The sequence below is a fragment of the Accipiter gentilis genome, chromosome 6 (assembly GCF_929443795.1).
Source record: "Accipiter gentilis chromosome 6, bAccGen1.1, whole genome shotgun sequence".
Classification (NCBI taxonomy): Eukaryota; Metazoa; Chordata; class Aves; order Accipitriformes; family Accipitridae; genus Astur; species Astur gentilis.
In genome coordinates this window covers 43250077-43263236 of record NC_064885.1, presented here as the reverse complement: position 1 = coordinate 43263236, position 13160 = coordinate 43250077, and the positions used below count along the sequence as shown (strand labels likewise).

The window sequence follows — 13160 nt, the reverse complement described above, 5'->3', positions numbered from 1 at the left end:
TTGCCACCTTGGCCTTTCTCGTGCATGTCAGGTCCTGGTTCCTCAGACACATAACAAGCTCTTCTCACCCATCTTTCAAATCTGATACGTCTCTCTAACGTTTTCCTTGGTTTTGCCTGTAACTTTGCTCACAGCAAAGTGGGTAACGAGCAAAATGCTTTCCCCCCCCCCCCACCCCCGGCTTTGGGGAACTGAAGGCTTTTTCAGCCCTGAGCGTGTACGCGGGGCTGGATCCAGCCTGTGCTCGCAGTGGCTGGTCTCCACGTCCCTGCACGGACTGGTGTCAGCCCGTGACCACCCGTCCCATTTAGCTGCTTGTAATTAACTTGGGCTTCTTCAGCATCACAGCAGGTCCAGAACCAAAGTATCTTTCCTGAGCAGAATTTCTTCCATGTTTAAAAACTAAGCTTTGGTTGTGGCACAGGGACCCAGTAACTACTGCCCGGGCAGAGGCTCTGCTCTTTGCTGTGGGCTGGAAAGAGGCACAAGCAGTTGAGCAAAGATTTTTCTAGGTCTCCGTGTGGCTGAAATAACCCTTCTCCTGGGGACCTGATGCCCGCTCAGCTGGGGTGCTGCCTGCCACACCACCAGGCAAAAAACCCAAGCTCACCCCTGGCAAAATCCCTACGACGCTGGGGACTGTGGCTCTGAGCCTGAGGATGATGAGGGCGGATGAGGAAGGAGCAGGCACAGATGTGGCGTATGCGCAGCTCTCTCCACTAGCAAGAGAAAACGAGAACTTGATTTTCTTGGTGAAGACCAAGAGGGATTGGTAACGGGCCCCGTGGCTGTGCTGCCTGTTTGGGTCTCGCTGCTCGAGTCGCTCCTTTCCAGCGGGAAGGTGCCATTCCCTGCCGGCTGCGGGCTCCCGGCCCCGGCGGGTGCTGGCCGAACGCCTCCTTCCCAGCCTTTTTCCCGCCGGCACCGTTAGTACATGCCGTCCCGTTGTTTGTGTTGCGTTGGCTGGCGTTTAGCAGCAGCCGCCGCTCCTGGAGGCTGACGGTCTACGCGGATGCTGCCGCGGATGCCGGCGTCTCGGAGCGGCCAAACGCCGCCAAGAACCGGCGCATCCTTGGGAGATGGATGTGCCCTCTGCTTGGAAAAAGCCTAGTCAAGGGAAATGTCGTTCCTCCCCGCGCTGTTTTGGTACCTCGGTGTATTTTTAACAACATCCCTGAGTTGCAAGCTGTGTTTTCAATGAATCAGGCGTTCATCTCCTGCGCTCGTTAACCCAGCGCAATCTGGCGAAGCCGCCGGTGCTGCGGGGATGGTTGCGTTGGCTCCAACTCCCGGCTGCGCTGGGAAAATGTCACCTTTGGTTTACGCTAGGAAAGAATCGGTATGTTAAACCAGCGTGCGAGATGGGCTCTCGGGGGCTTTGTGTCCCCACGTCTTTTGCCGTCCCCTGTTTGGTCCCTGGCACTGGGACGGGGCAATAATGCCACGGTATGCTCGCCTGCTCCCTGGAGAAGGAAACGGGAAAGATTTAAAGTTAAACTTAAAATACATCTTAGAGTTACAAACAGCAGAAACGGTGTGGTGTGTCCCTTCGCAAAGTCAGTTAGCACCCTATGGTTTTTGATGTGTTGAGTGTGGCTATAAATGTCCTTTATGAAAGGATTCGGTGACCTGGGTGCTTTCAGTGAGGTTTGTGTGGCTCCTGCCCGATGTCCCCACCACAAAACCTCATCCTTCGTGCAGCGGGGGCTGTCCCCGCTCCCATGCACCTTTCCCCATCCCATCCCCTCGGGAGGCTTCTCCAGCGCCCGGGCTCGCCTGTCTTTGGCTCTGCTCTGCCGTAGCCAAGGCTTGGGCAGCGCTTTGGCACAGGGGTGTTGGGCTTCAGGCTTTGGTTTTAAAAGAATTCAGAGCGAGGTGTTGAATAGCTTCAGGTCTTGGTCGTGGTGCAAGTTTGGGATAAAGAAAACAAAGCCGCTTTTGGGTAAAACTCTTGGCGCTTCTCTGCACGTGGTTGGGTTGGGCAGTGATTTGTGGGGAGCGGTGCAATTGCTCCGGTTCTGCAAAGTGCAAGGGAAGCTGAATGTCAGCGAGAGGAGAAGCGAGATAGCTGTGCTAATGAAAAAAAAAAAAGCATGTATAAGAGAGCTCATTTTTAATCAGCTGCTTCTAGGTTAGGCAAAGCAATCCTGAGAGACCTGAGGCTCCTGCAACATCCTTTTAAATGGCTACTTCATCGCTCAGCAGCGCTGCCTACCAATTTGAAAAGAGCTTTTTATTTTTTTTTTTTTTCCCCTCCTGAAAGAGTGATTAAACAGCATCCGCATAAACCCCCAGGAGCGGTGGTGGTGCCAGGTATCTGGGAGGCAGACTGGGCTGCCTGCTCTGGGCAGGCAAGGTCGGGGCTCGGAGGTGGAACGGCACGCTCAGGACTTTGTTTAGTGGCAGCGAATAGCACCGCTGGCTGCCACGCGAGTGGGATGTCGGGTACCACTGCTGCGGATGCCGGTGGCTGTCTGGGGGGGGGGACCCCCATCTCCTCCCCACCTGGCAGTAGCAAGCGCCGAATAAAGTGAGACAACTGGGACCCTAACGCCGATGCGCTGACCGGCAATTCTAACGAAACCACGCGTGAAGGCGCCGTCTTCCCCTTTCCTCCTGGAGCCAAGCGCTGCTGGTGGGACGTGGGTTTTTCCCAGCCACCCTGTCCTATGTGGCGAACCCCTGGGTGCGAGCAGAGACCCTCGCTGGATCCAGCCTGAGCAGGGTGGTGGGTGCGATGGCCTTGGGTTGTGGGGGCAACGGCCCCCGTACAGCACTGGCCGGGTGCTTCAGCATCCCCCAGGGAAAGCATGCGAGGGTCGGCGATAGCCAAGTGCCAATTCATGCAATTACTTTGTATAAAAAGACCATTTCTGGCCTTGAAAACGTTGCTGAGAGCTTCCGCTACCGGCCCAGAAAAACCCAAGCTGTCCATCACTGCTCAGGAGGGCGATGGCAGAGACTCCCCCCGCTTTCCCAGCTGATGTCCCCCATCCCGTGCCGTCCCTCTGGAGCCCTGTGAGTGGGAAGGTTCCCTCTGGAAGTGAACGGCAGCCCCGGTACCCGTGGGCACGGGTGCTCCCGCAGGTTTGCCTGGGGAAGGATGCTCAGCCCATGCACGGCCAGAGCAGCCGATGCCGACCGCGCGTCTCCGGGCTTCATCGCGTTTGGGATTTGCTCGCCTTTCCATCCCAATCGCCATCCCAGCAGCTGTCCTCAGCGGTTTGCATGAGCTGCTGCCGGTTCAGCTCTGGGGACTGAGCTGGTTAATCGTCTCGGATTTGGGAATCGGTGAGAGGGAAGCACAAAGGGCTTTTAGTGCCTGGTTACTTAGAAACCGGCCATTGATTGTACTTGGCAATTTTGCGGCTTCTGGGCATGTGTGTCCATATATATCTGTGTGTGTGTAATATATCTACACATACACCCTGAAGTTGCAAAACTGATGTAAATGTATACACATATATATTTTTGCTTGGTGGTTTTGTTGTTGTTGTTTTTTGGGGTTTTTAGGGGGGTAGAAGAAAACTAGATCTCAAGAACTGTTGCTCTTTCAGACACATTACTGCTCTGCTGTAGGACCAGTAATCAAATCGGTGGCTGTGTGCTTTTAAGCAGCACGAGGTGCGCACTGGGAGGCGAGCCATCCTGAGCCGGCCAGGTTTTTAGCTGGTTTTGTGACTCCGTGCGTCGGTGTGGCCGCTATGCTTTCAGGCTGCCCGCCCGCTAATTAGAGCGTGCAGTTGAGTGAAGTGCTCGCAGGCAAACGGAGGGCTGGAAGCCACGGGAGTAGCTGGGCGCTGTGACCTGGCGATGCTCTCCAGGCTGGACTGCGGGTCCGGGTGACCTCCTCCCGAGCAGCTTCTGGGCTCGTTTTGCAAGAGGGAACTTGCGCTGCAAAGGCTTGGCCTTTTTTACCGTCGGCTCTTGACTATAGACACAACATTTTCCAAGTGCCTAGGTCACATGTACGCTAAGTAAATGGCAAAGACAGCTTTGGAAATTCAAACACAATATTTCTGTCCGGATTCATTAGCGGACCAGACTCTGCAAAGAGCTGGTTATCGCTTTCTGGAGCAAAGCCTGGTTCCCGTGTGTGTGCGCTTCACTCCCCAGGTCCTCGGCGTGCAGAAGGACGAGCCCTGACGTGGTTTTGTGGCACGGGGAGGGGGGACAGGCGACCCGCGGGGAAGGAGGACAGGACAGCCAGGCGGTACCTGGGCTGAGACCCTGTGGCAGACCCCGCTGCTGGGGGAGTGGTGTACCCTATAAATGCATGCAAACACCACAGGGTTTCACTCACACGCTGTGTTGATGTCTATATACGTATGCGTTTGTATATGCATATATATAAAGGGTATGTATATGCATATATATATATAAAGGGTATATGTGTGTATTTATATCTATGTAGAGAGAGGGGTGCAGCTCCGTGGCCAAGCTGTGCCCTCGTAGCCTTGTGCCTGTGCAAAGACAGAACCACGATTTGGAAGGCAAAGAACGGCTCGGTGAGAAATAGGACTTAAAAAAGCTCTTCTACAAAATAAGCTTAAACTGTTTGGAAATGCAGGGTAGCACTTGACTTCTCCAAAGAGCAGTATGCAGCGGGTGGGCTTTCTCCAGAAGTAACATGGAAATCCCAATCCCGTCAGCCCGGGCTCTTCTTTCTTGCCAGAAGTGTTGCAGCTCGCTCTGGAGCGCGCAGGCAGCTGCTGGAGATTTGCCTTTGAACTTTTTAAGGGTTATGCTTTGTGCTGGTGAGCGAGCAGGGGAGGACTGGCATCGTTTGTGCTATTCTGTGCATTGATGGGTTTCGTTATGCAGGGGTCCAGCTGTGCTTTCACTCCAAAAAAATAATAAAAAAGAAAAAAAAAAAAAATAGAAAAGGGAAAAAAAATAATCAGGTCAGTGCCTGCCCTGACCGTGCTGTGAGCCTGGGGGGCCTGTGGTCCTGGAAATGCAGTTCCAGCTTTTCAAAGAGCTACTTGAGGAGAAATTCCTGTCTCTCCCAAAATTTTAAATTCCTTTCAGCAGCGCTAAATTTTGGGTACAGCAGTGGTGTTAGGGGGCCCTGGGGAGGGACGGGAGGGCTGCCTGCTGGAGTCGGGCTGGCTCTCCTGACCTCCTGCTCTCCCACATGGGAAATCGTGGCGTGTGAGTGAATACCTGAAATGGCCACAAAATCAAGCGTGTAAAAAGAGAAAGAGCTGAAAGATCTGAAAGAGCAGGGCACGACCTGCGCTAGTGTCAGGTGTTTTGTCCAACCCCTTTCACCATGAGTGAGCAGGGCTTTTTTTTTTTTTTTTGGCTTTAAATAATTCATCAGGAGCAGCAAAAAGTGCAGTGATTGTTTGCGGCACTCTGCAGTGGAAGGTAGATAGATGGTCCCCAAATTATACCTTAATCTGGCAAAAAAATTGCACAGATCCAGCTGTAACGTAAAGGTTAAAGCAGGAGGGTATAATTAAAAGGATATTTTGTACTGCAGCGATAGGTTTAAGTTGGGGTAGGGGTTTAATGTGTGGCACATTTCCTGGCCTCAGGGCTAATTATCTTGTCTCCAGCCTGGCTCTGGGAGGTGGGGAGAAGGGTAATAGCTTTATCTCGCTGATGTTGAAAAGCAGCCGGTGTTAGGGATCGAGGCGCTGCCTCCCCTCGGGCTGGGAAATCCTGGGGTGTTTTGTTCAGGGAGTTTGGGGCTATCAGCGGTAACCGGACCAGGGGTCTGCTGCGACGGATGTCACCGTTCAGACAAATATGAGGGTGAATTAAAAAAGTGAAGCTGAATAAGGTGAATACTTTAATGGGTGTTAATACAATGAATGCCATACAATGATGAAAGCGAAGGGAACGTGCGTGCCTTATTCATGGGACCCCAAACGACATCAGATGTGAGATACATCTGAATGTATCTGGGTTTATTCCCAGCCCCATAAGCGCTCAGAGCTTCTCCCACAGCCTGGTGAGGCAAAGGATGATGGCAGGGCATCCACCCTTCTCCAAACTGGGCAGCCGGCAGCCGGGCGGAGGGAGAGTCGGCCCCTTTTTGGAGGAAAACAGATGATTTGGACAAAAGCAGAGACTCGTCTTCTCCAGCCGCTGGTTTTCCGTGTGCTTAAGTTGTGTGTCCCTTGAGGGCTTAACGATATTTTGCTAATTATTTTCTTTTCCTTCTAGGAACCTTGGAAAATCCGGACTGAGAGTCTCGTGCCTCGGGCTGGGTGAGTAAACGCTGCGGCTGCCCGTAGCCCTGGGATAGCGGTAGCTGCTCTGGTATTTCGGTTAAAAAAAGTGTGTTCTCAGAGCCCCAGCCCGCGCTCAGTCTTGCAGATGGCTCGTGGCAGAAGCCCTTACGTGTGTTAATAACTGCTGTGCGCATCAGCCGGGGCGCTTGCCCACGGCGTGAGGAGATGCTTTTCCACCCTTAGCGCTCGAGTGGAACCGTACGAGGGTTTACGGCCTAAAAATCCTTCCAATACGACCCAATCCCCGGGAGGGACAGCCCGCAGAGACCACGTCTGGGATGTCTGTGAGTGCCCCCAAGGGCGTTGAGTGTCGGAGCTCCCGTCTCGGGGGATGGCAATCTGCCTGGGCTGCGGGCAGATTTTTATTTTATCCAGTGTGTGTACCTTATTTCTGTTCCATACCGATTTGAAAACTAACGAATGCCTTATCAATATTTTACCTTATCAATATTTTATCAAAAAGAGCCTCTACAAGCACTGCGGCACATACGTGCCGGCCCCGCAGGCCTCCAGCTGCCGGGTAAGAGCGTGTGCGATGGACTGGACATCTCCTGATGGCTCTACTCATGCGAGTAATTTCTTTGATGGCCGTTGAACCACTCATGTGAAGAATGCTTAAAAGTACATCTATACGTGTGTATATATATAAAAAACCCCACCCAAATGCTGTAGAAAGGAGGAGGCTGTTTTTCTTGCTGCGAGCACCGTCCTGTGGGGCATCAGGAGCGTGAAGGCTCCGGGGATGCGCAGAGACCCCCCCAGGGATGGATGCTCACCGCTGCCGGGACCCCTCCAGCCCCGTATTAAAGGGGGTTTCCTTTTTGCCCCGGGGGTCAGAGGTGCTGGCACAGGGAGGTGGAGGCACCGGTGCGTTTTTAGGACAGCGTTTGGGTGTGCTGGGCTCCTGTGCTGCCGCCTCGGGGGCGAGCTGGTGAAGGCAGGAGCGGGCAAGGACCTGGGCTCTGCCTGCATTCGGTGCCTGCCGTGGCTACGGGCATCCCCTTCCAGCTCCCCGTTCCGTCCCCAGCTGGTGCCGGTTGTGTTCACAGGGCAGGTGCCCGAGGGGTTAGCTCATTTTTTCCAAGACGCTTCGAGATTTGATTTTAAAATAGAGTGCAATGTGAAAGTCACCCTCTATCACAAGTCACGCAAATAAGGCCTATTCTGCCAAGAAGAGCTCTTCTGGTTAAAATAGATCCAGGCTTTGAAAGGAGTTGTCTTCTTATCCGTGCAGAGATTTTATTTATCATCCTTACAGTTTCACCAAGAGCTAATGTTGTGGTGGAGAAAAGCGATGGGAAGGAAGTAGCAGCAGGAAGAAACGTCTTGCAGAGCTTTTCTTTCCTTTCAAGCACGTGGAGCTGCAGCAACATCTAAATATATTGAGCCTTTGTGAGTGCAGCTGCACGGGATGAGTGGGGACTGAGGAGGGGGCGAGGGCAGGGCTGGGGGAGAGCTGCCGGGCATCGGTTTAGAGCCAGGCACCAGCCTGTTCCCGAAGCAGTGAGCCCTACAAGCCCTTGCCGTGCCTGGAGGCGCAGGGGAGGGGAGAACTGGAAAGCCCGAAATTCAGTTGCCACCTTCTCTTGAACGTACAGGTTTTTCTTCTGCAGCGCAGCTCGTCCTCCCCTCCCAGCGCAGGTCCGTCAGGTGTCTGCTTTGAGTGCCGGCTTACATCACTTTTTTTAAATAGCTTCTCTTTCGCAGCTCCCGAAGAGATAAATGTGTTTCCTTAAACTCTCTGCAGCATGAAAATCTAATCTAAGGTTTACTAAAGTTTTTGAAGGCTCAGCAATCTTCCTTAAAAGCCTTCCAAAATCTCAGCAAGGTGGGAGTGTGCTTCATCCTGTAGCATGAAAAAGTCAGTGGAGAAAAATGTGAAGCGGGACAGAAATCAAAGGCAGGCAGCGCTGAGGCAACGCGCACCCTTTAATTACGTCCCGCTTCTCCCAGCTCACGCTCTCTAATTAATTCATTTGCTGGGTGCTGCCTGCAGCGCGAGAAGTGTTGAGTGAGGATACGAGGTCAGGCGTGTTAGCGGCATGTTTCACAAGGAAAAACGTTCGGGAAGGGTTGGTGCGATGGTGGCTGAGCATCGCTCCCGGCGGGCTGGGACCGCTCTGCCGCCCTGAGCTCCCGCGGGACCCGGATCCCGCAGCGTCCCGGTGGCTCCCAGCCGGGCTGGGATTTCACCTCCTCCTTTGAGCAAGTTAAAGCCAGGCGAGGTTTTATTTGAGGAATCTTAATAGTCTAACCCCGGGCAGGCGCATGAGGTCCTTTCTGTGATGCCTGCTCAGAAACACGGTTGTGATGCAGGGGGGGAAAAAATAAGGTCACGTTTTTCTTGTAGTTAATTCAGAGCGAACTCTGCCTGTGGAGGCAGCCTGTTGATTTTTCGAAAACGTTGAGACGGCCTCCAACAAGGTGATTAGTCTTGACTCCAAGGAAACGAGCAGCAGGACGAAACCAGCCTTCCCAAACCCCCAAATCCAATTCGATGTACAAAAGCGCAGAAGAAACCTTCCCAAACGAGCGGTTCCCGCAGCCACCGGCGGGATACCCTGCGCTCGCCAGCGGGTACAAACCCAGACGTTTTGTGAGCAGAAAGGGGTCGGCGGCCGCCATCGTCCCTTGGTGCTTCGCTCTGGGGCGAAGCTTTTGCAAACCCAGCCCCAAACGTCAGCTGGCCCAGGACGGCAGCAAAGGGCCCCAATTTTCCCCCAGGCACTCGCGGCGTGCAGGGCTGAGCATTTGCTGGTTGCTCGAGTGCCAGACCAGATCCACGTGCCAGATCTCCATGTGGCGTCGTGCTCGCCAGCAGCGAGCCAGGGATAAAATTGTACTGGCAGGAGGCAAAGCTTTGGCTTCCAGCCAGGAACGCCTTTTTTTTTTTTTTTTTTTTTTTTTCTTTCCTGCAGAGGTGACACATCTGCTGGCAATGACATTATCAAGTGGTGAATTTTGCATCAGCGAATAGCCCACTAATAATCACACCTTGCTAGGCTCTGGTGTGCGATGGAAATGGAGCCAAATCCAGTTTTAATACAGAAATTCCTCTGTTGAAGGTGAGGATATCCAGCTGGGAAATTGCTTTCCAATGCAAGGGAACAACGCAATGGGCAAGGGGCAGGAGAGGGAGGTCTATCTGCCACTGCCACGCTGAGTCGTGGGGGGGATGCGCTTCTGAGCAATGAATTGGGATAGGCAAGAGAAAGAGAGTGACTTGGTAAAGGGAAAAAGTAATGATTCAAAAAAATATCTCTTTCTCTAGTATATTTTTCCTCCAAAATACTCCCGTTGGCTGAGGTTGTGAATCATCCTCAGTCGTTGTTTGAAATGCCAAGTGCACCTTGTGCTTTCTGGAGTGATTTTTTTTTTTTTTTTTTAATTTTTATTTTTACTGGAGTTGAGCAGCGGGCGCTGTGCTGTGCCGCAGCCCCCGCAGCTGCCCCAGCTGCTTTGGGTGCAGGTGCCCACCACCCCCCCCACACCGACTGCCCGGGGTGGTCGTGGCAGGGGGATTCCTGTGCTGCCTTCCCTGCTCCTGGCTCTGGCTGGGGCCGTACCAGAGCATCTCGCTTTCCCGAGCGCCTCTGATGCTTTAGAGGTCACCTTGCCGAGCAAAAACTCGCCTCCCTGCTTGCTTTTTGCAATTATCAAGGAAAAAAAAAAAAACAAAACACAAAAAACCCAAGGATTCCCCACCCATGTGGTCCTGGTGATGCTCGCTCGTCAGGGTCCCAAGCCCCTTGCACCCACCGCTGGGGAGACCCAGGGCAGGTGTACCCACTATTGTGTATATTTACTACTGACATTTAAAGATATAAAGTGCTCGTTATTCTTACGCAAGCCATGGCCAGCGCTCGGGCTGCTCTTCGTGTACCCAAACACTGGAGCGTTTTGCCCCACCGTTACGCTCTGCGGCTCGCTGGGGCACGGTTTGTGTCACCGGGTCATAGTCACCTAAATTTGAGAGAGGATGGGCGATCCACAGGGTGTATAAGTAATTGCTTCTCACCTGTGCTGGGGACCTGTATGCATACTAAGGGAAAAAAAAATAATCACTTTGGGATAAACAGTCTCAACCCATTTTTCAGTAGGAATCCATTTTAATGTATTCCTATAAAAATAACACTTCTGAAGCTTTAACATGGAAATCAGGCTTCATTTGGATTTTTGTTTCATCTGCATAAAGAAGCTTAATGATAAACTGAAACGTATTTTCCCTTTTTATCTTAATTGTGCAGGACCTGAGCATTTTACTCCAACAGTAAGAGCAAATGCCTTTCCTGAGGTCTATAACCAGTCAGGCGTAACAGGGGCAGGCAGGGGCAGCTCTGGGCTGGGCGGGTGCTGCTGTCGCCCAATTATTGCCCTCAGAGAGAGCAGAAGTAAATGCAAAATTAGTTAGAAATACATGTGGTCTTTGCTCATTCTTTTTATTTTGGTAGCATTAGCTGTGTTACGCCTTTCTGATCCGTGAAAACTTGGTTCTGCGGGAGATCAAGAGTTTCAGTTTAAATACACCATAAATACGCATCTTTAAAAATAACTTTTTTTGTACTCAAAGAAACCTATGTATAAAATAAATTCAGATTGACCTTTTCTGAGAGAAAGAGAGCAAGATCCTCCGAACGGAGCCGACTCTCCTTGTTTTGTTTCTAACCAGGGACGGATCAAAGCAGCTCGAGCGTTCGCAGCAGGCACGCTCCCTGCTTTCTGACTCCTGCTCAAGGTTCATCTTCCACGCTCGCTGTGAGCAATGAGCTAACCAATACATTTTTAATGAAGGTGTGGGAGCGCTTACACATCCATTGCACCAAGCCCTTTGCAAGTGCCAGCAGGCAGGGAGCATTTAATTTTTTCCCCCTTAGCAGCATCACAGCTCGACCCCTCCCCGGTCTCTCCTCCGTCTTGCCCAAATTGCACTGAATTTTCCAGCTCGGGGCCTGAACCCCTCTGCCCTCCTTATGGAGGGACAATATAGGGCAGGATTTTAAATTCCGGAGGGTTTTTGCGTGAGCCACGTGAGCTTTGATCCATCCACTCAATGAGTAACGCGTGGTTTTATACGTAGCTGGCGTGCAGGTCTTGAAAAAGCGCGGGGAAAAGTTGTGCCGTAGCTCAAAGTGACGTCGTGACGAGCTGGCAGAAGTCACAGGTAATGTCACAGCCGCCTCCTGTGTCTCGGCATCGCTTTCCGGGGGGGGGTTTTGTAAGGTCAGAGAAGTAGGGCAGGAGCGATGTCTGCCAGGGTGAGTACGTGCCGTCTGATCAGTGTCCCATATGGGGCCTGGCGCTTCCCAGGCTCGCTGCCCTCTCTTGCTTCCAGTGGCTTAGGAAATATGTATTCCTAATATATATATATATACACACATATAAAATATATATAGGAAATTATATTCCTATAGCTTAAGGAATATTAAATCCACATGCTGTTTCCACCACAGGATGTTATCTTTTTTTTTTTTTTCTTTTTCCGAAGCAGTGGTCATAAAGAACTAATGCCCTAAGTTTTTCCGAACAGTAGACCAGAGTCTGCAACCGAGTCTAAACTGCAGCTACTTTTTGAGCCAGGTAGCGAAAGCGCTGCTCATCAGCTGCACTGGTGTCAGACCTTGGCTTTATGGAAAAGGTCCTGGAGAAAAGTCACTTTGGGTTTTAAATACTTCATGTCAATAGAAATACTTTTTTTTTTTTCCCCCGTTTTTCTAATTTTGACTTGTATGGTGCTAAATGCTGAAGCACAAATTTAGGAAGAGTTTCATTCCCCAAATGACATGTTTCAGCAGCATCGTAAATTTTTTCCAATTTGTCAAATTGAAGCTTTGGAAAATGAAATCAGTTTTGCAGAGAGCTTCACATTTCAATAAAACTGTGTATTTTGGCAGCACAGCATCCTAACGGTGCTTCCCTGAGCGGGTTCATTGCCAGTCCTGGGTCCCCGCTGTCGTCGTCCCCCCCGCCCCGGGAGAGGGGTCTCCAGTGCCTGCCCGGCTGCAGGAGCTCTCGCTCGAGGACACAGCAGCCTCTGAGCCAGTTAACTCCATTTTAAACCTGTTTAATCCCAAGGAGCCTGAATTTTGGTAGCGTGAAATTTTTGTTGGCAAAAACCTGTCATAGTAACAGCTTATTTTGTTCTTTCTAGGGACGTGGGTCACTTTTGGAGGTCAAATCTCGGATGAGGTAAGTAATGCTTGGTGTAAGCGTAATGCAATGAAGTAAAAACCAATATGAGATATTTTTAAATGAAACCATGGCTACCGAAATGAGAGCCCGTGTCTGTTCGAGGCAATGGCAGAGAGTTACTATGCAAAGCAATACAAACCTTGCGCTGCTTCTGCAAAAAAACCCTTAATGAATCTGACATTTCCAGATATCAACTTTAATAAAAACCCCACCTATCCCTTAAATCGATCTTCTTTTCCATGCTGCTTGGAGCGATATTTCCTCCTTACCATTGGTAGTGGCACTGTTCCTGGAGCAGAAATCGGAAACTATTTTTGCATCATGTATGTAACCAGCAACAGTCATAAATACAGGCAGGGGCTTGGCTTACAAGGAGCTGCCTGATGATTTATTTTTTACATAATAAGATGAAACAAATGAAAATGAACTTGGGTTTCCTACGCACTCTTGCCTGTTCCAGATGGCTTTTAATCTCCGTTAATAATCCTCCCTAGTGCTGGGTAGCACGTGGGTTTCCCTCCGTCTCAGGTACGCTGCAGATCCATCAAAAGGAGATGCAACCTCCCGGCTGCCTTCCCTCTAGTACATGAGACGAAGCCCCAAAATAACTCTGGCAGAAGGAAAACAGCTCAGGAGTCTGAACTCAAAGTTTTTTTGCTTTTTAAGTCACTTGATCTTTGGTGGTATTTCTTCTGCTGACGATGGATCACTGAGTTCCTTCCTGTT

At 51.2% G+C, this 13160-nt stretch overlaps 1 protein-coding gene across 4 annotated transcripts in view; it reads left to right on the top strand.

The window, feature by feature from the left end:
* The window catches only part of KCNAB1 (potassium voltage-gated channel subfamily A regulatory beta subunit 1), a 72401-nt gene that overhangs the window by 39893 nt on the left and 19348 nt on the right, over positions 1–13160 (top strand). For all 4 annotated transcript variants that reach the window (XM_049802652.1, XM_049802653.1, XM_049802654.1 and 1 more), the window contains 2 exons: positions 6178–6221; positions 12394–12431. In XM_049802652.1, coding sequence (XP_049658609.1) covers positions 6178–6221; positions 12394–12431 — 82 coding nt within the window. The remainder of the gene's footprint in view (positions 1–6177; positions 6222–12393; positions 12432–13160) is intronic.